The sequence below is a fragment of the Falco naumanni genome, chromosome 3 (assembly GCF_017639655.2).
Source record: "Falco naumanni isolate bFalNau1 chromosome 3, bFalNau1.pat, whole genome shotgun sequence".
NCBI classification, from domain to species: domain Eukaryota; kingdom Metazoa; phylum Chordata; class Aves; order Falconiformes; family Falconidae; genus Falco; species Falco naumanni.
The window spans coordinates 59,431,488-59,455,581 of NC_054056.1; the positions used below are offsets into that span (position 1 = coordinate 59,431,488).

At 41.5% G+C, this 24,094-nt stretch overlaps 2 protein-coding genes across 3 annotated transcripts in view; one reads left to right on the forward strand and one right to left on the reverse strand.

Annotated features, from left to right (window-relative positions):
- Positions 1 to 583: 583 nt before the first annotated feature.
- Positions 584 to 22,091, reverse strand: IMPA2 (inositol monophosphatase 2). 2 transcript variants are annotated; one of them, XM_040586257.1, is made up of 8 exons: positions 21,853 to 22,091; positions 15,695 to 15,828; positions 11,124 to 11,228; positions 9,723 to 9,768; positions 4,520 to 4,637; positions 3,702 to 3,810; positions 3,370 to 3,521; positions 584 to 2,556 (listed from the first exon to the last, which is right to left on the reverse strand). In XM_040586257.1, exons 1-8 carry the CDS (start codon positions 21,967 to 21,969, stop codon positions 2,441 to 2,443), a joined length of 897 nt encoding a protein of 298 aa, XP_040442191.1. In that variant the 5' UTR covers positions 21,970 to 22,091; the 3' UTR covers positions 584 to 2,440. The 2 variants fall into 2 exon arrangements, with proteins under 2 accessions (XP_040442191.1, XP_040442192.1); XM_040586258.1 differs by lacking the exon at positions 4,520 to 4,637 and adding an exon at positions 7,336 to 7,444.
- A 32-nt stretch (positions 22,092 to 22,123) lies between these two features.
- MPPE1 (metallophosphoesterase 1) overlaps positions 22,124 to 24,094 on the forward strand; it is a 32,525-nt gene continuing 30,554 nt past the window's right edge. Inside the window, exon 1 of the mRNA XM_040586256.1 lies at positions 22,124 to 22,199. The gene's annotated coding sequence lies outside the window, so the exon portion shown is untranslated. The remainder of the gene's footprint in view (positions 22,200 to 24,094) is intronic.

A 24,094-nucleotide genomic window follows, 5' to 3' on the forward strand; every position in this document is an offset into this window, starting at 1 on the left:
GCTCCACATACACACTGCCAGTTTAACATACTTGAACTACAGCCCAAATAAAAACCCAAACCGCATCCTGGGCACAAATGAGAACTTGTGAATGGGTTTCTGCGCTCCCCCTGCCCACCGCTCTTGGCTCACAGCTTCACAAATTGCTGGTGTTTGCCACTGAGGTCGATGCATAGATTTCCCTGCTTTGCCGAGCTCTAGGACACCAGCGCACACCAGCCCTAACTAGGTCAGAGACTTTCTTTGTAGCAGCAGGCTGACCTGCTGGGAAACCTCGCTGGAGCTGCGCAGCAGCTTCTCACACATGCTCCTCTCCCACAGCAGTGCTGGGGGGACAGGGTTAGGAGTGGGAGCGGATGAAGTGGGGCTAAGCTTCCACCACACTCGATCCCCTGCCAGCATAAGCCTCCTTACGGGGCTTACAGCCACAGCACAAGTCCGAGTAAAGCCCCGGCTGCTCCCATGGCTGCCAAGGCTAAGCACCCTGGGATCAGAGCAGTGTCACCAAGCCTGGCATGGGTCACTCAGATCTCCACTGTGCTCAGAAAGTGGGGGAAGGGTGAATAAGAGACAAGTGAGCCTATTAGTATTTATTATTTGTATTATTATAGCACCTCAGTGCCTAGTCATGGACCAGAATTGCATCCTATTAGCACTGTGCAAACCCAGAGCCAAAGTACTACAGTCCCTGCCCCAGAGGGCTTACAATCTCCATTTCCAAACAGGAGGGGTGGTGTACAAAGAAATGGTGGGGGGAAAAGGGAGCAGTGACAAAATGTTGATCACTGTGACAGACAGCATTGGTTTTCTGGTGAGAACCATCAGTTCTTAAACGCCTAGTTGGATTTAGACATTCTTCACACAGTCAATACTTTGAATTTCTTACGATAAAAAGCATCAAGAAAACCCACAAAATTTTATGTTATATTCACTGAAAAACATTTTTCATTGCAAGAAAAACATGTAAGGTTGTTTTTAAAAAATATTGTTTAGTTTGTATGTTCTAAGCAGATATCTGAACACATTTACAAAGTCTACACATGCAGTGTATAAAGAAAGTTAAAATTTTTTAACCAACTTTTTTGGCTTATGCCTTCATTTAATTTGCGCTGTTGCAAAAAAGAGATACCTTCTAATTCTATTTTTAAAGAAAAAAATAGAAGTGATTTCATCTCAGCTACTTTTCTGGACACACTTATATTTTCCCTGTACTTATGATTTAAAAAATAATCTAAATAGAAATTACCACCTTGGTGGAATTAAAACCAATGCTAGATACAAGGATAGAGAACAACTTTGTGTTTAGGAAATGTACGTAACTGATTTTACAGGTCTGTCTGATCAAAAGGTGCGATTACAACTTTGTGCGAGAAGGGCATGTGATTTATAACCTTTTGCAAGCATATCTTATGTTTATATTTTTAACAACTCGCCTGTAAGGGGCCAAATCCTGCTGTTCTGCTCAACATTTCTCCAATATCAACATCTTCCTGACACTGTGCTCTATTCCACTGGCCTCCTACAGTGTGCCATAGTTAATACTGCGAATAATTCAGTGGAGTTCAATATTACTGGTTTTAACTATAATTACTCTGTGGCAGTAAGTGTTTGCAGGCTTGAGTATCTTACAGAGGCCTGTAGGACAGTATGATTTATCCCCATGTAGAGGGATGAAGGGAAACAAGAACTCGCTGGACAGTTTGTAAAATCATTAAACACTTTCCATGATCAGCTGTTATTTGCTGTTTGGATAGCCCTCACAGAAATACCTAAGTTAGATATACTCTTTACCCGAAAATAACTTCCCATATTAGCTTTCTTCTATGCATTCTCTAAATTGCTGTAAACATCCAGGATACCCATATATATGGGTATGTGTGTGTATACATGCATATACATGTATTAGGTATATATATAGGCACATACACACATACATATAGGTACACATACATATATATGGATATATAGCTATGACATAGTTAGGAAACAATAGTATCATTTTTATTGCATTCTTAAGTATCATAGAACAAGGGTATTATAGGCACACATCTTAACTACTTGTCCTTACTACAGTCCTAAAGCTCATTTACCTGAGATCTGCATCTGTAAAAATAAAGTCCCATTTTTAGCTGCATGTTACAAAAGACTAAGTATCAGCCCCACAGATATGAAATTACAACTTAATTTTGAGACTAATTTACTACGAGTAAAATATGCTATCTTATAAAAAAGATACTGCTGAAAGTGATACATATTAAAAAGGAAACACGAGTCTTAGAGGTTTAAAAATCTCCCTATGCCTTCCCGCATTGTAATAAATTTATAAAAAATATTTGACACAGAAAATCTCCACAGAAAGCATCCTGCTGAAATCACATACCCTTAAGCCACCCATCTTGCAAAGGTTACATAGTTCAGGAGGGCAGACTCCACAAAGTATTTAATTTTCATCGTCCCGTCTGTAGTGAATAGTTTGTATTTCCTGAGCTATGAACATAGCCATCTCCCTGGTGCCTGCAGCAATCACTCGGCAGGACATAAGATCCAGAGGTCCCCCTGAGGACAAGAGGATTAATGAGAACTGTCTTACACGATGTAAAAAGGCAGTGTATTCTTAAATACGAACTATACTGTAATTAGGTTCAGAAACACTGAGACAGCTTCATACGTAGCTCCTTTTGGGGTGGGAAGGACAACCTAATTCAGCAACGCCTATCTGGAAATCTCTGGCAAAAAATGATTTAAGAAAATTCTAGATACAATACCAAAGTATGCAACAATAAATGCAATATTCCCTTCTTCTAGCAACAGGAAGGGATAGAACAGAAATCAGTTCGGTCAGCACACCCTTCTTCTTAATCTACCGTATCTTTCCACAGTATCCACATATTGGTCACCAGCAAACCATTACTCTGAGATGTGTACCATCTAAATGTATAAAATAATAATCTGGAAAACGTGCTGTCCTTTACTCCCTCTGAGTAGTTCCTGGTCATACAGGTTCAGGCACGTACCTGAGAGCCCTCCTTTCCCGGGAGGCTGTCTCTGCCAAAGTCTGTTTGGAGTCTGAGCGTATCTACCAAACTCCTGGGCTAGTTCTTTACTGTAAATCTGACACTTTGAAGGAATTACTCAAAGCCATGGAAATACAATTTGACTCAGAAGACCTTTGATGTGATGAAACCCCAGGCTGGAATTACATCAGCGTGTTATGAATAAACCAGCCAGAGTCTAGTGGAATGTACAGACACCTCTACAGAATATTGCTAGAAATGAGATAGAGAAGAACTGTACCGAGGTAACACAAGTTGCCCCAAAATAGCCACTCAGTCCCCAAAAAGTCAATGAAAACAAGGAGATCTTACTCACCTGAAGTGTCTATCACAGTGCCACCTGCCTCTCTAATAATGACGGTAGCCGCTGCCAAGTCCCAGCAGTGTAACCCGAACTGGTAATAGGCATCTGCAGCACCGGCTGCCAAATGGCACAGCGCCAGGGTCGAGCTCCCAATGACACGGACCCTAAACCCCGTGAGAAGGGGACATGGTAACACAAGGCAGAAAATGCCTCTGATTTCAACCTATGTGTCAAAATCGCACAATGTGCAACGTACTTGTTTTGATTTTGGTTTTTGTTCGTTTTGTTTGGGTTTTAATGACTTTTGGTTACGAATGTGAGACATATATTGTAAAATAACTTACCCGTGTGCTTGGGCCTTGAGCAATCTCTCAATGTTACCAAGGAACAATTTCAAAGTTGCAGGGTCACGTTTTGGACCAATTTCTGTTAAAATTAAGGCCTTCGAGATATCTGCAATAGTAGGTAGTTGTTTCCATTAATTCAACAGTTTCCAGGTAGATTCTGGAAATTTGTTTTAAATTAAATTCTGAATTTTCACAGAAAAACAATTTTCATGTCCCTTTTTTTTTTACCCCAAACTCTTTCATAAGATACATCACAACTCTGCATAAAAATTCAAGCAAGACTGACTTTCCATATTAAACGGTCTGATCTAAACATACTTTAAAAAAAAAGAAAAGAATAGTAAGATTAAACCCAAGAATGTATTCTTATATTACTTCTCTTTCCATACATTGTTTTATTTCATTGACCGGTTAGCTTTTGGCAAATTCACTAACACTAGCAGTCAACTAAAAATCATCCAGTGATCTAGTAACTATTAATGATGCTAATTAATCATATTTTAAAACAGGATGGTTCTTCAATAGGGAACTTTAATTTGTTAACAAATTATAAGCAGTTGGGAATACAGTAAAAGGAAAGGAAACTTTCTACCTAAATCACCTGTTACCCAGTAACAGCTCTCTCTCATTCTGACATTTCAAGGACTGAAGACACCTTACGACTGAAAAAAACCCCCTTCTTATCACAAACTAAAGCAGTGTTTTAATGAATAATAATGTATGAAAGTTATATTTGCATTGTGTTCAGCAAGGGCAATTCTGACCTACAGCAGATGAGGATATCAGCCATGTGTACAGTCAAAGGTGAGACTCACAGTGACTTGAAGGTGTTGAAGCAGTCCTCATGTGAGATCTGAATATCGCTACTATATGACAAGCATATGCCAATGTAGGTGGAGGTGGTTGATCAAAAGCCTGCTTCTGCTGTGCCAGCTGAACTTGGAGGTGTTAAAGATATGACAAAACTCAACATTTAGCAGTTGATTACTTACTAACTAGGCTGTGCTCAAGTGCCAGGTGTCACCTTCTACCCTGGGTTAAAGGCAAGGCATTCATTCAGATAGGGAACGTCTACCTGGTTATTACAGCTAATTGCCTAAGTTGAAAATTCTTAGCAGAAGTAGCAAGCAGGCTTTCAAAAGCAAATTAGGCTGGAGTGAGACATCACTTCATAAAACAGGCTACCAATGATTTTAGTATTGCAGAGCAAGATTACGGATTCAAGCAATGCAGTAAATGGTTGGTGAGTAACAGGTATGTAATTAAATTAAAAGTTACAGGGTATCACAAAGCTTAACTGTAGGAACATAGGTTTAACAACTGCTTTTTAAATTACTGCGTTAAAATATAGAAACACCAATCCAGGCACGCTGCAGGGTATTTGTTGTTTAGCCACCTCTGAGAACTCTGGATGGTGAAAGCATTCTGCCTTAGATCTTTTTGCATAACAGACCCAATTATAATTACAAAACATTTAATGCACGCCTCATTGCTGAAATGCACCAAGCATTCACACCACACCAGTCATAGCTAGGTTATGACTAAGGCAGTTGTTCTTTTTAGTTATTAAATATATTTCTAATGCATAAATGGATCTCTTCAATGTTCATCAAGACTACAGGTAGAAATTGGATGAAGAGACTAAGGCAAGGAAGAGGGAGGTCTCTGCTTAGGAAAAGGATTTGGCTGATCAAAAGAATCCATGGGGTTTCAGGAATTCAAGGTACAGGAGTAAATTTACTGACTACTTCTCACTCTGATAGAGGCCAGAGAAATAAGGAGGCTTGGTGGAAGATATTTAACAGTTATATGGATAGATTTATGAGGAAAAGACCAATTCTGTTGACCACAAAAGATTACAAAAAGAAAACACATTTACAGTATTAGCACATGTAAGGCCTGACCTAAACCTAAGCATGAGAAGAAAGTACCACTCAAGATCAAAGGGAAGATGGATCCTTCATTTAAGTGCATCCTGACTGCTTAGATTCCCATACAAGCCCTATATAAAATTTAATGTTGACAATGAACCGTGTTTGCCTGACTGTGATTTCAAATGATTAAATCTGAACAATTAGTGTACAGTGTAGATCAGTGTTATACAACAGTCACATTTCCTGAAAACAAAAGGCATGAAGTAACATGACAGCCTAGATCTCCAACACATCAGGCACTGGTGAAGGCTACTTGAGTTCCAGTGGTAGGTACAGGGAAACACACTCTCTGTTTCAGGGTTCGTTTACTTCACTGAAGCCACAATCCTTTATAGGAAAAGAGCAACTGTGGTTTTATACACTTAAAACATCAATAGAAGAGAGACTCAAGAAGATTCATCTTCACTGGTGAAATTGCCCACCACCAAATGATGTCTCTCAAAACAAAGGAAAATTTCAAAGCATTTGGAAGGGCAGAAGGTCCACTTCCCTTGCTATGTTCTAGACACCCACGTGGACTGAACATCCAGAGAAAGAAGGACAAAAGCGGCGTGTGCCAAAATTGTTCTTTGCCCAACTGGAAACTAGAATTCTATGACTGCAAAAGTGAGTGAGGCCATTTCAAGTGTGGCTCAGCCCAACAGGGAGCACCTCTAGTTTTTTTCCTCATAGTCTCTGCCAGCATGGGTTTTTGTGGAATATATGATACTGGAGAACTGACAAAAATGTGATGTATAATCAAGGATTAAAATCTTAGGGGTCACTGACTTTACAGTTTGCTCCATCTCTCCAAATAGGGAGACCCCAGCTCACTATTAATTTAGGTGAACAGCCAAACTTCCCAGATTTGAGGGAAGTCTTGAGGCAGGGTCTGCCTGGAGCACTGCGACAAATCCGTATATTCAATTGCTTGAATTTACTGTGTTTCAAGCGCATTAGATCTCTTTTTGGGGTGAAATTTTTACCATCTCCTGTGGACTATGATGTACATTTTTGGCACATGTTTGCTTCTGTCTGCAACTGAATGTTATGCTCTCCTTTGCATTTTGATTGATTAAAAGAAAACTTCTCTACTTACATCTGATTATTGTTACCTATTATCATTAGGTAAACAGACAGATCTATGACTTGGTTTACCAACAAAAGAATTCCATTAGAGTGTTGACTAAGTCTTGCTAGCTATTTGCATGTTGAAACATACCTCACATACAAAAGCAAGCTGTTAAAGGACCCCTAACAAAGCATGCATCCTTTAGTTTACGGTTAGCATGTATGCCTACAGACATAACACACTTTATGATGTACAAATTTATCGAAAAATAAGTCAATAATGGCCACCATAGTACTCTGAATTTGATTCACCATTCCCATTGCATCTTGCTCATAAACAGTTATGCCAGTGTACAGCTGGAATGAAACTGGTGAATCTACTCATTCCTCCTTATTTTAAACAATGGTTATGAAGCAAAATAATTTAGGATTATTTAAATAGCTTATATTCAGATGTATATTTTAAAAAGAAAATGAGGAAAGTTGTGGTTTTTCAGAAAAAAACAAACACACAGCAACAAAATTATCATGCAGGTGAAATACTTTCCATCAGGATAATGATGTTCATTATCCTAATGATGATTTGCAACAACTCTGAAACAAAATTAACATATTCCTTTTAGAGTTCTAACAAAATCTAGACCAACCTGTCTCTTTTGATACCTGAAGCCTTTTGTCATTACAAAATGCCCCTTGACCTCTTCTACCAGTGTATAATCGTTCTTCAGTGCAGTGGTAAATTACACCAAATTCAAGCTTTAAGATTTTGAAAAGGAAAGAAATGAATGCAACTCAAATTACTCATCATAAATATAAACAACTACTAATGGCAGAAAGATCAGCAATATCTTAATTGGTACATGTAATCAAAGATTATATTGATGCTAACAAACTGGATAATTCTACTTTTACTGTGATATTGAGATATAGGTCATACAAAATTCAGTTTATAGAGACGTTAATGCAATCTGTGATCTTCTGAACTCTTACTTGCAGCTTGTTAGTGTTCACATTAGAATGGATTAAATTCCAAGTTGATTTCAAATTCAGTTGTATGTTTTTGTTGAAAGTATGCAAGTCCTCTATGGCCAGATTCTGAATGCTTTGCTTTCACTGGTGAGCAGTTATACCTAGAAGTAACCCCACTGACTTCAGCTGGACCCCGAAGATTTGTAGCCCCAAATACACAGATATGATCAGTCAGGCATCCAAACTCAGAAGTCATGGCACACTGCTTATTATCAGTGGATGCTTTTATATGCACTTCACCTTTCATAATGCATTTAATTTGCCTGCCTTTTCAAGCAAGATAGTACACTCCAATCACTTGTACAAATATTTCTCTGCAAAATCCATTTTGTTTACCCATAAAAGTGAGAATCTCATGAAGTCACACGACTTCAAGAGAAGGAATTTGAAGAGAAATACCAAATACTGTGACCCTAAGAGAAAATTTGAGAATGAGCAACAACGGAATTTTTGTGGGAGTATCTCTTCACCAATGAGAAGAGGGTCAGAATTTGACCCTTGCTTTAAACCCAAGGTATTTAATTTCTCCTTTCCTTTAATAGGTTTCACCAAAAGATTTTAAAGCAGTTTACAAACTTCAATGATCTGCTCCTAAAATCACCCCTAGACAAGTACTGTTAGCAATATTCTATTTAGGAGTGGACTGATACACAGAAATTAAATGACTTGTCCAAGGTCACAGAAGACGTTGGTAACAAGGTCAAACAAACGTCTCGGATGTTCTAGACTCCTGCTGCCCTTCTCCCTTCAATGCGAAAAATCACTGGTGTTCATGAGAGACAATTCAAAGGGAATAGACTGTCCTCACTCCCTACCCTGAGGTCCCATCTAAGCCAAGGGTTTTTTTGACTCTTGACTATTAATAGACTCTTTCCCTAAAGACATCTGCAGGATTTTTTTCTTCAGTACTCTTCAAGGCTTACATTCAGGCCAGTTCCCCTGTGTGTACTTTGGCTACTTTTCAGTTTACTGCTTCTTTCTGCTTTTCCCATTTGTTTACTGAAGGAGATTTAGCATAATTCTTTATTTTTGTTTCAGCTTTGTTTAGTTTACATAACCCAAAATATGCAGCATCAAAATCATGATGGTGTTCTAGAAAACATAAATATTACAGAAAGCTGTCTGGTAATAACTTATAGTATTCAAAAGGACCTTTGGGAGTGAATAAACTTCAGAAAAGCATGGAAGTGTTTCTCTGCAGTTTCCATGTTTGAAAATTCTAGAAAAGTACACAACATTATTCTGTTTAAATCGGTAAGAGCCACTAGCACATCTGAAAACTATGCTGTTATTGCACAGAATTCTCACTGGCTTTGCTTACAGCTACACACGTATTTAAGACCATGGAATTAGGTTGAAAGAGGCACATTCCTTGGCAATTTGAATAGGTGGCAACATCTGGAGAGAAGGCACTAGCATGAACTAGTATACCTAGGTATCTCAAAATGGCACATGGGAAGACTAGGTGCCTTCTTCCCCCCTGTAATCAAGATCTCATGTGGGAAACAGTTATTTTACTATGTTAAGAAAACCACAAAGGCAGATTATTTAATCTAGACCCATAATTTTGCACTATTCATAGAAATCAATTCTGAATTGCCTCATAGCAGCAGTTAGCTTTCACAGGTACTGCTAGCAGTAAAGAAGCAATAATAATAGCATAAGAACACTGGGAGATATGTTTAAATTATGAATAGGCAGCACTATATTTAACTCATTATGGTTTTGTCTTACAAAACCTTGCTTACACCAGTACTCTCTTTTTTCACCCACATAAGTCCTACAATATTTATAATAATTTGCGAGAATTGTCTTGCAATTGCTGGATTGTGTAAATAAGTTTTGCAGGACTACAATTTCAGACTAGATCAAATGCATTTAAAAAGCATAGAAAAACCTGAGTAGCAGCCGATTTTTAAAAAAACTGTTTTATTTAAAGTTCCCACATGGTTTTGAGACTTCTAACCAGCTCTCAGGTACCCATCTTAAAGAACATACTTCATACCTCTCTGTTAACAGCAAATCCTATGCTCACTGCCACTGTCGGAAATCTGTGAAAAATAAGAAATGGAGAATTATTGATAAAAAAAAAATCTCTGAACTTACTCCTTATGCAACTGCCTTAGGCAACAAAACCCTACATGCAGCTCTGTGATTTCACTTGTGTCAAAACGCTCTTGACATTGTACTATTTCTCCTTTGTCAGCCTCCTTAACTTTGTCAGTTCCTTTAAAAATGTCATTTAATATTGGAGAAGGCAAGAAATAAACACATGAAGATATCAGGATTTTTCTTCCATACACATTGTATATTTAATGATCTTTTTGCTTTAGTGTAATTGAATTATCCAGTATAAAACCATTAATGTTGTTATAACAAGTCATCACTTTTAAGAGCACATTTTCTTCAAGTTCAAGCATCTAAACCAGCAATTAAGTAGCATGGAGATACGTTGCTGCTGACATCAATGTAAGGAGAAACTAGTTCCTCTACCCTCTCTTTTGGCAAAGCGACGATCAAATATTTAATTTGGTCATTTTGACTGAAGTATAATTCTTGCATTTTAAACAATGAAATAAATTAATTTCTTAAAAACGCAGCTGTAAAGGTCCAGAAAATATTGCCAGAAAGAGAAAATTTCAGATAATTGCATGAAACCCCAGCACATGACACCCCCCACCGCCCCTTGAATTCTATGTAACTGCACCAAAAGCCAAGGAAATGCCTTTTTTAAAAACATATTATTAATAACTGCAGTTATGTTTAGTCATTAACTATAAGGCAGAACATATTTAAGGTCTTTAAGTATTATGAATAGTCATCAGTTTACAATTCCTAGCACTCAAATGATGAATTCAACTTTTGCATTTTTGTAGTAACGATCCCTACATTTCTTTTTGCAGAGAGGTATTATAGAAATTCAAAACCAGTGTCTACTATGTACAACTTAGTTTTCAGTTCTATGCAATGGTTGTACTTCTGAGGAAAAATGAAGCATTTATATATTAAAGGGAGAAAACACCACTACTAAAAGGAATGTGTAACAACCACATAAGGCGTTAGGCCAAGTGCCATCATAGCACAGCGTTGTTCCTCCAGTTCAGCTCAAGTCTCTGCGTGTTAATGTGTGGTTATATATAATTGAGCTGTGAGTCAAGAGCTTTGGGTCATTAAGCAACCAGCCGAAACTTTAGCTTACCTTTAGATAACAGTATAGAGCTCTCTCCAGCACAAACACACACTCCACCAGATAGAGGATACAGGTACAAAAAGATAAATGGATGACTCCTACGTATGAGTCAAAGGAACAAATCTACCACAGTACAACACCTTTAAGTGGGAGGGAGGATTTGTCAGAAGCTACGTTTTGCTTTTTGATGTATTTCCCAGTTCACCGTCCACTTACCTGTGCACAAAGTTGCACGTTCCATCAACAGGGTCAATAATCCAGGTCGGACTGTCGGTGAGGACACATTTTGAACCAGCAGCAGTAGATTCTTCTGCAATAAACCTGCATTTGGTGTGGAGTAAAAGAAGTTTCCCAGAAAATTGGCTTAGATACGTGACTTGGAAAGTCAAACTCCATCTTTCTGTTTCTGAAGAGATACTTAATTTTTATATATATGTATACACACACACAAATATTTTGTATAAATGTATATGTATGTATAAACACATATATTGCTTTTTTCATTTGGGCATGGGTAATTTTCATAGAAACTTTGAAGGAGAGTTCTCAAATTTATAGTATACTATTTTACATGGTGAAAAAGAACTCCTTTTGTGCTCACTTTTCCAAAATATACCATTAAGAAAGTTATGAAAATGGATGCAGAAATGGATCTGAATTGGCATCTCTGGAACTCTAGAAGAATTTTTTTTTTGTGCAGAATGTAAGTTTATGGGTTAGGCCTGTCTCTTGCAGTAAGTAATATAAACTGCAAACTGTAGCTGCTTCTCTTTTGCAGTCAAATTCAGTCAGCTGGAAATAATGCACGCTTAGAAAATCCACAATCTCCCTCCTACTTGAATTTTTTTACAGTAATCTGACTCAGGAAATTAAAGGATCTACAAAAGTGAACCTTCTTTTTCCCATGACCCAGAAAAAATCAACAAATTAATTTTTTTTGTTGGCTGTTTGGATGCACAAAGCACACATTGAAATCTGAGCTCATCTTCTGTTCTGTTCTATCTGTCCCAATTTTTTTAAGTAGATATGCTATTTCTTTTCCTCCTTTTTCCCTGGGAAACAGATATCCAGTTCTGGCATATTTCCTGCTGACCTTAATTATCCCCGCTCTCCCATAAACTCAGGGTCTGTTTCCCTAAGTGGTGTGCAGGTGCTACTGTCACAGATGTGAATAAAGTCCTGTATGTACAGGTGTAGAATCAGACTGCTAGTACTGCATCTTGCTTTTGGTTTCACATTTGAACAACTGGTAGTGGTATTCAGAGTTCCCGCAAATGCTTGAAGATGAAAAAGCTCTCGAAGAGGCAAAGAAAAAAAAATTGGATAAAGAGAAAATGTCTTTTTTCAGAAACAGTTGCTTCCCTAGACCTAGGAGCAGCTATTTTCTTTTGTGCCCTCAACATGCACCGCATGATGCCACGTAATGCTTGCAACCATGAGTTTAAATGTTCCGCAGACAGCACAGGAGGAGGCTTCTTGAATTCTCCAAATGCTGCTTTGCCTTTCCCTCAGTAGAAACTGACTACTTTGATGGCATTATGGGCCCCCAGTGGGTATGAAGGGGGAAGTAAGAAGTGTTTGCTGCTATTTTTATCTCCATTAAAGATAACAGCTGAAGGACGAAGTGTTAGTGTGCAACAGAGAAATGAGAAAGACTTGGAACAAGTGTTTGGAATTCTCAGTTAAACATAGCACTCTGCAGACTCCTTGCTCTAAATATTCCATTATTTTGTCTTTTTGGTGCTGCATCATTTGACTTTTGCTTTTACAAATCTTGTAATTAGCACCTAAACCCAACCACGCGCTTAGGCAGTGCTGCTTCTTGCAGATGGAGCACCTTACCTCCTATCTCAGATTTGCCATCTTCCCCATAAATTGTATCTCTGCTTCAACCCTCTGCCAGCTGCCCCAGCCAGGGCCTGAGCTATAGCCGTTGTGTTGCCAGTCAGAGAGAGGTGAAATGGGAACATTTTTAAAGACAAGAGCGTTTCTGCATAAGGTGCTTTGCCCTCAAGTACTGTAAGCCTGTCCCTTGCTTTCCCTTACGGCGGGGTGTGACGCCGCAGTCCTCACGTACAGAAATGCTAACATGAAGCCTGACCTGGGCACAGCAGCACCATTGATAAAGTCTTGATGTCCAAGGACAATTTTCCAAAATGGAGGTAGGACTAATTAGGGGCACATTTTATGAAATGTGGGCTGAGAGGTTAAAATAAGCCTCTTCCTGTTATACAATACTGGGAACTGTGACAGGCCCTCAAGGTCAACATCAGATGCGCTGCTCTATGGCTCTCTGTCCTGTAAAGACATGCAAACTAAGCAAAACATTCAGCCTGAAGTACTGCAAACCAGATTTTAGGAACAGCTTGAGAAGTGGGAGGGGTAGCTGTGTTATTACAGTAGTTAATTAAATACACCAGCCTGCCAGCTCTGTTGATCTCTCTTCAAATCTGGATTAAAGTTTTCCCCCACTGAAAACGAGTCCAGTAATTTTAGCCAAGCCTTAGCATACATCTGTTCATAGCACAGTGCCACTCTGAAATTCATTGCTGGAAAAGCAGGGAAACCGTAGCACAGCGTAAACTGCAGCGGGAGTGATACCCAGTGGAGTGCAGGAGGTTCAACCCAGGGCTGTCCCTCACCTACCCCTTATGGGGGTCTGAGGGCAGAAAGCCAGGAAGCTAGAGCTGGATGTCACCCTCCATAATGGCTGTGTCCTGGTTTTAATGTCTTACAAGATTAACGGCACAGTTAACACCAAAATGACAACTTGTGTAACAATAACAGGCAAATGGTACAACAGCCTTTTTCAACCAGTAGCCCCTGATATTCTGATAGATAGCCAAGATCTATCAGAAAAAATATCCCTTTGAAAAGACTCACTTGGAGGATGTCAGAGTACCAAAGAGGGGGCAAAGATGAAAACTTGGGTGAAGAATGAATGAGGATGATACATGTCACTTAGCCAAGGAGAAAGAAGAAAGAAACGTGGGACAGAATCACCTTTTAAATAGGTTTTCCTAATAGTTCTCTTCACTTCTGAATACATTTCCAGCCTCTCAGGACTCATCACTGCCACAATCCAAATGGCACAGATTCTAATGAGAGCCCTTTTTTCTAACCCCTAAGGTACATTTTTTTGATTAAGAGAACATAAGAATCAAGATGATTTAAGAGAAAAAGAAGTAACAGAAATCTTCAGTGAAGCTTTCAACAGCCAGATTATGGGAAAGACTGAACACAATTTAAATATATTTTAATGTCTTTATTGCACTTTAATTTAAACTTTGATTGCTACTGTGGACTCCTCATTGCAAATGTTTTAATCTAGTCTAGTTAAACCTAGTTTTAATCTATTGTTTAATCTAAATGTATTCACACTCTGAACAAATTCTAACCAAAACCAACAACTAATATCAGCAAAAAAGAATTGTCTTGAAGGAACAGCAATCCTTTCGTTTCCTTGTAAAGTCTGAAGTTAACTGTACAGAGTTAATGAAATCAGGGATTTTTCAGTTCCTAGGTTGACACTGACCTTACAACATTTGTTCCTATTCTGAGTAACCTGAGTGCTTCTGATGATTTTCTTTTTATGTGAAATGCATATGTTTTATGTTCTCTACTGGACTGTTCAAGGAAAAAAAAAACAAACCACTGTAAGAGTGGAGATGAGAAAAGAGCACAGCCAGCAACAGTAGAAGGAAAATTACACAAATAATAGGCTTGTAAAGTCTGGCACTCTCTTGAGAATCACGGCCAAGAACCACACATTATACTGTACAGTACTGCTTCAATGTGTGATCACATACAACACGTATTTAGAAAGCCTTATTCAGTATGCAGTTTTCTTTCTGCTCCTTCTGACGGTGTTTGGTTTTTTTTTTTTCCCAGCAGCATCACCGACAATCAGATTAGTAGCTGAGCCCTCCAGATTTTCATCTTAGTTCTTTTCTGCACAGTGCTAGAGTGCAAGGCTCATCTCCATGAGAGATGCACACAGTTAGAAGGAAGCCATACCGTATTTAAGGGATACACAGGCTCTGCACTGGCTCTGCAGGAAGATGAATTGTATCTTTGTGGGCTGAAGTTAAACATGGAAATCAATTGCAGTGTCTCTGCATCAAACCAATCCCGGCCAACTAATACAAAACCTTTCTCCAGTCTTTGCATTTGCTAGTAGTTTCAAATTGAACATAATAATTCAAGAGGAGTGAACAATCTGATCTATTTTTAAAACCTTGGGTTGACACCCCATATAGTAATTTATAACCTGTTTATGTATATGCATCAAATGATGATGATAAACAACCCTGCTGCACACCGATTTTAGGATTCTGTACAACAGAAGGTAAATGTGAATAAATACAATACTTGTCCTGATCTGGCAAACGCATATGTATGACAGCAAAAGAAAGTGAAAGGAAGGTCTGCAGGACGGGACTTTTGCTATCATTTTCAGCTATATTTCAATAAATATTCTTAGCATAATTCTTATACAATAGAGAACAGATCACCAGTCTGAAAATCATAGCGGTCCATATGAAACCTTCATATATGATGTCCCTATAGGAGAAACATTACTATTAAATACATATATTAAGAACCACAACTATTAGAAAATGTGAAGTACTAAGTATAGGTGGTTGGTTTTTTTCAAAGTGTCCAACAGCAATAGGTTAATATGTAAGAGAGATATATAAACTTTAAAATTCCCTTCAAATGTCAGTCAGATATACAGGTCTTAAAGGAAAAAAGGTCATTGATAGTTTCTTTCCATAGGGACTCACCTGTGGGAGGGAAACTTCTCTTTCAGAACAGAAATAATTAAATTTTCCACAAAATGATCAGTTTCTGTCACAAGATCTGCTGCAGATGTCTTTGTGGATACTTGTTTTTCCTCTGTTAGAGCTTTCCTAATAATCTGAAACAGAAGTTCACAAACCAGATTTGTTGGCCATTCATCCTGTGCACACTAAAATAGTATATTTACTGCAAAATTACAGCTAATCCTGTAAAACAACTGTAGGCCTAATACTACCACAGCCTGTTCTAATTCTTTGGACTAAAAATCCTTCTGAGCTAATGAGTAGTCTTTGGGAACACGGCACTTTGAATCACTCTAAAAGAACCTCTCATGACAGTTCAGAAAAGGATTGATGAATGGGATGCAACTAATGGAATAAAAGGATAATGGCAGTCATCATGATTTAGGACATTACAAGAAAATACACGTAAGAGAAGAAAGAGCCTTGAGGCTCAGGAATTTTTCATGGAAACCTCTTTTTCTTTTTCCTTTTTTAATTTACAGGGCCAGTACCCTGCTGCTCTCCTACTTTAAAAAACATACAATAAGGCAAACCCCACTGATTTCTTTCATTGCCAGCAAAGACACACAATGTTTAATTTGTCTTGTGTGTATGGGTTTTTGGAACTTCAAGTGCTGACCACCCACTAGCTCCCAAAGAACTGCTATATATTTAACAGAAACAAAAATTTAGACTTTTCCCTAGATATGGAACCCTGTGATCTAACCCTGGATTCTCTTCTGGAAAAGTCTTTATCTCATTTTTAAGGGTTTTGCTGTTATGAACTGAAAAAAACCACATCAAGTGCAAATACACATATGGGAAAACAGTTAATAAAAGCTTTTTGCCAATTTTCCCATCTTCTTTCTGTTTTTTTCCCACTCCATTAAAAAGAAAAATAAAGGGGTAGGATGCAAAAGGAGTTGATTTATTTTTTTAACCAGTGAAACTGATAAGCTATTTGAAATTAGGAAAACCAAAACTAAGCAAAAATTAAGCAGCACTTGTTTGTGTAGAATTATATCAACTAAAACCAGCACTACCAAGACCAGTATTCCAAGCCCCTTCTAAAACTTATATATTTCAATTGTTTAACTAAATTTCCATGGACCAAAGTATTTTAAAACCATCAAGAAACACTTGATGACCAAAGAAAACAGTTCTGCTACATTATGCATGGGAAAGGAAACCAGCATCTCAAATTTTAGTCTCAGCTCTTGGTTTTTGTAATATAAAATACAGCGTTTGAAGGGTGTGCTGATTGTTCTGACTGTTGCCTCAGTACAGAAGGTATCTGGACTACTGTTCCTGTTTTGTGAGCTGTAAAACATTAGTTACACCTATTAACTGAACTGGTGATATCTGGTTAACATTTCTTGTTTGAGGTCTTGCTAAAGTTCATTAGTGTGTATCAAAATATTAGCCACATGTAACCTTTTTACTCCCTTTAATGCCCTGCATGGTTTTCTTGAAGGTTTTACCATAAAAGCATAAAAGTACAGCTCTAAGAAGGCACTTGGACTCCTCTTCGGTCCAAAGCAAAATCCTAAACACTCCAACCATCCCTGTTGTGCATTCTAAAAAACTGCTATGCTGATAGCTTTTATTTTAATTGCTCTTCTTTACTTTGATATTGTCTATATATAAGCAAATGCCCTGCTCAGAACTGGGCTTAGAACTTTGCATAGTGAAACAGATGAGGAATACATTCCTCCTGACAGAGAAGATTTGAAGTTCTTCAAAGCAGTGCCATGTTCCTGACTTCTGTTCAGTTTTAATACATACCAGACTGAGGAGACACTTGCAGCCACTTAAATCAGGACATGCCACCCCTCAGCAGGGCAGTGAGATCACACCTGAGCCTTGCTGCAAAAAGAAGAGCGGAGGTGAAAGCTCTCCCCCGTGGATGTGCTCTGCAATCGGTTGCTTTTTGTCATGTGCTCTGGCACCCGATCTCTCCTTCCTGAATACAATCCTTTGCACCTCTTAGCACTGAATTTAATATTTATAATTTCTCATCCTTTTTCCAGTTGTTCATGACCACTTTTAACTGTGTTTCTCTGGCTACCTGCACATGCCAGCCTGAGGCTCCAGTCACTTTGGAGGTGGGAACAGCCCAGGGTGTGACTCTGATATGAAGTCTCGCCCCTCTCCTCCTCCGCAGGCCCATGTCGAGGGGCCACATTACTCAGCCCCATGATGCTCCTCCCCACCTCCTGGGCAGCGGATGTGTTGAGGGGAGAGCAGGAGAGAAGTCACGATGCTGTGCTGAGGTCATCGGCCACAAACGGGCACCACATCTGTGCTTGCTCACCCACGGTACCAGGTGACACCAGGGGATGGACGGGTCCCTGCTAATTCTCTGCCTCTCATGAAGGGTCTGCCAAAGGGACTCATATGCATTTGCAGCAGTTTATATGGGTATGCAATCCAAGCCAGAGCCCCAGACAAAGATCACATTCCCTGCATCATTGATGAAACAGCTTTTTTTCTTCAGAAATTTATCCAATAGATGAGTGGTCCAGAATTCAACTTATGTTGAATAAACCCTAAAAATCATCTGCCTACAAACAGTGTTACAGCCTGGTGCCTCAGAGTACTTTGAGAACATCACTCATCTGCTCTCATTGTGGAAGCCTTACAATAAGGTTTGCAGGTACCTACTGCAGTTGCCTGGTCTTCCCAGCTGGGCATGGAGCTCCATAAAAGTCCCTCTCTAGGCAACAGGTAAGCAGAAGACCAAAGGAACTACAGGCTGATGAAATGAAAACAGCTAATTGCTCCTTATTGCTATCGTACAATGAAATTGGCAACCAAGGTGCTGTATTTTTCCTGTAAATGTATTTCACTAGGCTTTATTACTGCGGAACAGATTGTCCCTAGATTATAGAGATTTTACAGCCATTTCTAAGCAGCTGATTTTTGGAAGCGTGGATATTTAGAGCAGAGCCACTTAACACTTTCAGCCCATGCTGCCCCACCTCTAATAAAGAATTGGCTAGATGTTATCCTAATACCCTGCTTGGGAGCATTTGGGGGGTTATGCAAAGTGAGGGACATTTACACCAGTACACACAGGAAGACCAATCACAGAGCAAGACCCAGGCTGTCCCTGCTCCCTTCTTGCTTTCCCACAGAGCAGGAGAAATGGAGCTGCAAGGGCAGTGTACTCACCAAGTCCTGGAATCGTCCTTTCCTAACACCGTTGTGAAAATAAGTCATACAAAGGAGAATGGAGAGGACAGAGGGCCAAGATGCCTTCTCCCCCAGTACCTGCCAGGAGAGCCACCTACAGTGAGGTGCTCACGTTAGATATTTAATCTCATCATACTGCCTGCACTCACCCCACACTTCTGGGAGCTCTAAGATGGATTTACTTGCTTGCAATATTGTCCTGAAATATTTGCTCACTGAAAAAATCAAACATCTAGATAAAAAGCACAACTACCTAAAACTATTTTTGGGGGAAAAAAATGAGAAAAAAGTAAAAAATGTAGTTTGTGTGGACTTCAACATGCTAGCTTCCAGTCTCGGTTTCTTACCCTTGTTTTCACCTGGATGTACATCCCCTCATTTTGGTGAAGTTTCTCCCACTGTAATTGCAGAGAACTGTACAAATTACTCAGTACTTAATGGCATCAAAGATGCAGAGACTAGTCGTGCCTGCTTTTCTTTAGCAAAAAGTCACACTAAGCCAATGGGTGTACACTCAAGAACACAGTGAGCAGTTTACTCAGAAAAAGCAGAGGAGAGGTTCAAACAAATGCAGTTACATGTGGCCTTATAGAGTGAACTAGACATAATTTTAACGCAGGTCAATTACAGATTACAAAACTATGGCCATTCTCATTATGAAATAGCCATATATATTAAACAAGAGCCTTTGATATTTCGTAAAAATAATGGAACTAAGTAACAGGACGGGCAAGAGAGGCTATGTTTTTAACCCGGGAATAGAAGTTACTCCGGCACCATCACTTTTGACACACATTCAAGCGATAATGTCTTTATTGGTCTTTTAAGTTTAGAAGAAACTATTCCAGAGCAGAGATGTCTATCTGTTGGAAGGAAGATCATTTTGTTTATACTCATGAAGCATGATGCAATATAAATTAAACAGTCAAATAAGCCGAAAGGGGAGCCCAGGAAAATGCATTACTGGTTAACTTTTCCTAGAAATCCAAAACCTTGACCTGCATGCCTTTCTTCAGGTTGGCCTCTGTGCCAAGACTCTTGTAGACACTTTCTAATGATTCCAAGCCTTCCTAACCTGCCATGGTCCTGAGAAATGGAGGGCCTTAGAAGAAAGGCTAAAGTGGCAAAATTTCATCCAGGGATGGAAACAGGACTCAAAATCTAGGGAGACAGAGGGCAAGCAGATTTCTGGGGATGGAGGCAAAGGTGGAGAGGTCTGAGGGATGGGAAGAGAGGCAGAAGAAAAAGATGAACTTGACCAGTGGAACTGACTATGTTTGGAGATCAAAATAAAACTTGATTTTATCAGTCAGTTTTTCAACAAAAAAACAGTCCTATCAAACCTACGTTACACTGCATTTTGTGTCCTTACCTCTAGCTTCTTTTGGGAACAGCTGGGAGTGGATCGACACATAAATAAGATACAGCCCTACCTGCACCTTTTCATCCACAAGGATCTCTGATGGTTTTTGTAACTAAAAAGACTCTTTAACGTTACAAAGTTAGTAAAGCTCCTGTCCAGTTCCAAAGTCCTACTTAAACAACATCCTTGACTGGCTTAAATTTGGCCTGCCAAGGAATCAGCCATTTCCTGCCAGTTGCAAAGTAGCAATGGCAAACTGCGAAAAAGATGCAAGGAATAATCTTCTGGAATATCTATTTCTTCCAGGAAAAGACGCTCAGCTGTGATCTTCTGGATGATTAAAATGGCTGGAGATGGTCATAGCTGTTGTCACAAATTGATATTTTGAGAAATAAAGTGTGGATGCTTGAGCAAGTCATGAGAGGCTCTCTTGTGAAACGGCTGGCAGAAGGAGTATGCCGGAGAAACTCCTGTTGGGAGAGTCTGTGAGAGCACGACCTGTCATCCCAATTTGGATTATCCATTTATTCCCTGTACTACTAAAAGAAGTCTCCTCTCCCCTGGCATTCGGTTCATCTTTGTGTGTGTCTTCTACTATGGAGAAAATACATTTAATAACACATATTCAGGAAAAGTTACAGGTCCTGGACTCAACAGAACAGGGGGCTCCTTAATTCATAGCGTACAAGTACAAAGTGTGTTTCGAAATACAGCAGAATGGAAGCAAAAGGGAAATTCATGTTGCCGAGGTTTGAGTTTTGCCTGATTTCTCAAGTGAGCCATCTGCTGATTCCACTTCTTGGCACTGTTAGAGTTGGTGGAAGTTTTGCCCCTGCACGCAGAGGGGCCGGGACGTCTCCTGAGGTGAGTAAGGCTCTGCTGTCTCAGGACGTGGATCTTAAAACAAGCTAGCATAGATCTTTGCAGAGCCACTGCCGATTTATCCCTAGCAAGTGAATTTTGGCCACTCGGGAGACACCGGTATATAGAACAAGAAGACAAAACCTCCCTGACACGACTGTTTTTCTCCACGCGAGCCGCTCGAAAACAAATGCCAGTCATGTAATGTGTAAATTCACAATAAGCTGGATAGATGCGCCACGGCATACACCCTTGGCTGTATGTAACAAACTCAGGTATAGCCACAGCGTGCTCCAAAACACCCCGGTACCAGTCAGTGCTTGGTGTATATTTGGAAAACTTACTAACGCACCCTCACGCCGACAAAAAAATTTCCACTTTTTTTTTTTTTTAAATAAATAAAAATACTCCCGGTCACAAGATAAAACTGCTTTCACCTGAAGCGCCTCCTCGCCCCGCCGCGGGCAGCGGCCCCGCCGCCATCCCCCCGCCGCGGCGGGAAGCGGCCGCGGGCCCCGGCCCGGTTGAGCGGCTGCCGAGCGGCTGCCGGGCGCTGCCGCCCCCCCCCCAGCCCCGCCGCCCCGGCCGCACGGCCCCTCAGCCCGCCCGGGACCAGAGGCGCCCTCCCGCCGCGGGGCAGCCCGGCCCGCGCCCCCCGGGCGCCCCCGCCGCCAGCAGCGTCCCGCGGGCGGCGCAGGGCGGGCGGCGCAGCGGGTCTCACCTGCCCGGCGCGCAGCGCCAGCTGCACCGCCAGCTCCGCGCACTCCTTCCAGGGGTCCCCACCGCCGCCGGCCGCCGCCGCCCCCCCTTGCTCCTCCTCCTCCTCGCACGGCTTCATAGCGGCGGCGGCGGCTCCGCTGCCCGGAGCGGGGCCGGGGACGCGGCGGGCCCGGCTCCCCGCCGAGGAGCGGCCGCGGCGGAGGCTGAGCGGCGCGCACACCGCCGCTGTCACTCCGCGGCCCGGCGCCGCCCCGCCGAGGGGAGCGGCGCGCAGGGAGGCGGCGCGGCGCGGTCAAGTGGGGAAGGCGGGCTGCGGCGCGGCGCCTGGCTGCTGGGCGCTGACTTTAGGTGAGCCCCGGGGGCGGAGAAGGGCCGGGAGAGGCGGAGGGTGCCACGGAGAGCAGCGCCGCGGCCGCGCCGCCGAGGGCAGGATGTGGCGGGGAGGCCGCCGGCACAGCCCCCCCCCGCGCCGCCGCCATCGCCGCGGCCGTGGCCCGGCCGCCCCCCTGACATGGCGCCGCGGCCGTTACCGCCGGCCGGGCCGGGCCCCCTAGCCTGGGGCTGGGGCGTTACTTGTCCCCCGAGATAACGAGGCGCAGGCCCGAGCGGCCCCCCGGGGTCCCGCTGCCCCGCTCTCCGCCCGGGCGGTGCGTGCGGGGCGGCCCGGGGCCTGCCTGTGCCGCGGCGGCGGGCGGTGGGGCCGGGGGCCGCCCCTCAGCGCGGCCGGGGCTCGGGGGGAAAGGCTGAGGGCTGGCTTGCGGCCATCGCGGGAATGAGGGGGAAAACTGCGGGAAAACCGGCCTCGGGGGTGGAGAAGCAGTTCAGTTTTTTAATGTCAGCAGCTTGCTCGTGCGGGGGAATTAAAGTCACGGTAACAGTACATCGCCCTTCGGGTTTTTCACGTCTTTGTATGCCATCTGGGATTTGTCAGGGGTGGGGAGAAGAGAATTACGGGCCTGTTGTTCCAGGAACCGTCTAAGCCACACTGGCGTGCGCCTGAGCTGGCGGAGTAGGGGACTGGTGGCAGACAGCTGGGACACGCTAGGGCCACCGTGCAGAGGCGGGGTGGCCTGTGCTTAACGCGTGCTTAGGCGACAGAGCAGCCACCGCCAGTCTGTGATACTTCAGACACTGCGTGAGCGCTGGGAACATGCACTTACACCTGCCAAAGGGAGGCTTTTCCAAATGGCTTGTTCTGATGCACACTTGGCGCGGAATGGGACAAAAGAGACTCCAGGGACCAAGTCTGTCAGCGTAGCTGTTTGGAAAAGGCGTTAAATACATCGAGTGTATGAAGTTTGTTATCGTCTTTCAGCACCAGCTTTGTGGTTGAGGGTTTCATTTCCAGTGACCTTTCAGGGCTAGAATGGAGATACTTTAGCAGTGACCATATCTGCATTAAGAAAATGGCATACCACCACCACTTACTGTCTTTGACATGAACACAAAATTAATTGTTAATTTTCTAGGGACTAGGCTAAGTTTAATTGGCTTGGGTATTCTATCTAACCTAACAGACCCTGAGCCTAGATCTATTTTCTTCTATTGTTTATCTTGTAGGACACAGATGACTTTGGGATGAGAGGGACGTAACACTCCTGCCACATGTAATTCACCAAAATAACAAACAATTTTTAAAATAAAAGGCTTGGAGCTTTTCCTTCTAAAATAAGTGACAAAACTTCATGGATTAAAGTGCAAGTATTCAACTGTTCTTTAAATTTCTAAGCTGCACTGTGGCAGTGAATACCACAAAGACAGCAAGGCTGTCAGTCTACGTAGCAAAACATTTTGTAGTCCCCATTTTGAACTGAAGAAAACCAGTAACAAACCCTGAGAAGGTGAGTGAACTAATAACCAAGGTTTAAAAGTTTAAGTGTGAAATTATGAAATTTTGTCTGAAGAAATCCTCACCGAATGTTTATCAGTCCTTCTGCTGACTGACTGTTCTGCTCCCAAGTCACTTGTTTCCCAGCTGTTTTATCTGCTTTGTCCTCACATAAGATTAGTTTCCTTAAGTGCAATAACCCTACAAATATGTAATATAATTTGGAATACTATGGAACAGACTTGCTCTGGATTCTTCCTTAATCTCAGTTTCCTCCAGGTTTTAGAAATTTGTGGTTTTTATTGATGCCATGCTCAGCATAGCTTGAGGTGGCTGCAGAACCTTTCTTAGAGAGTTTCTGGGGCAGATGGGTAAACATATTTCCTGGTGAGTTGTACGTACTGATGAGATGCAG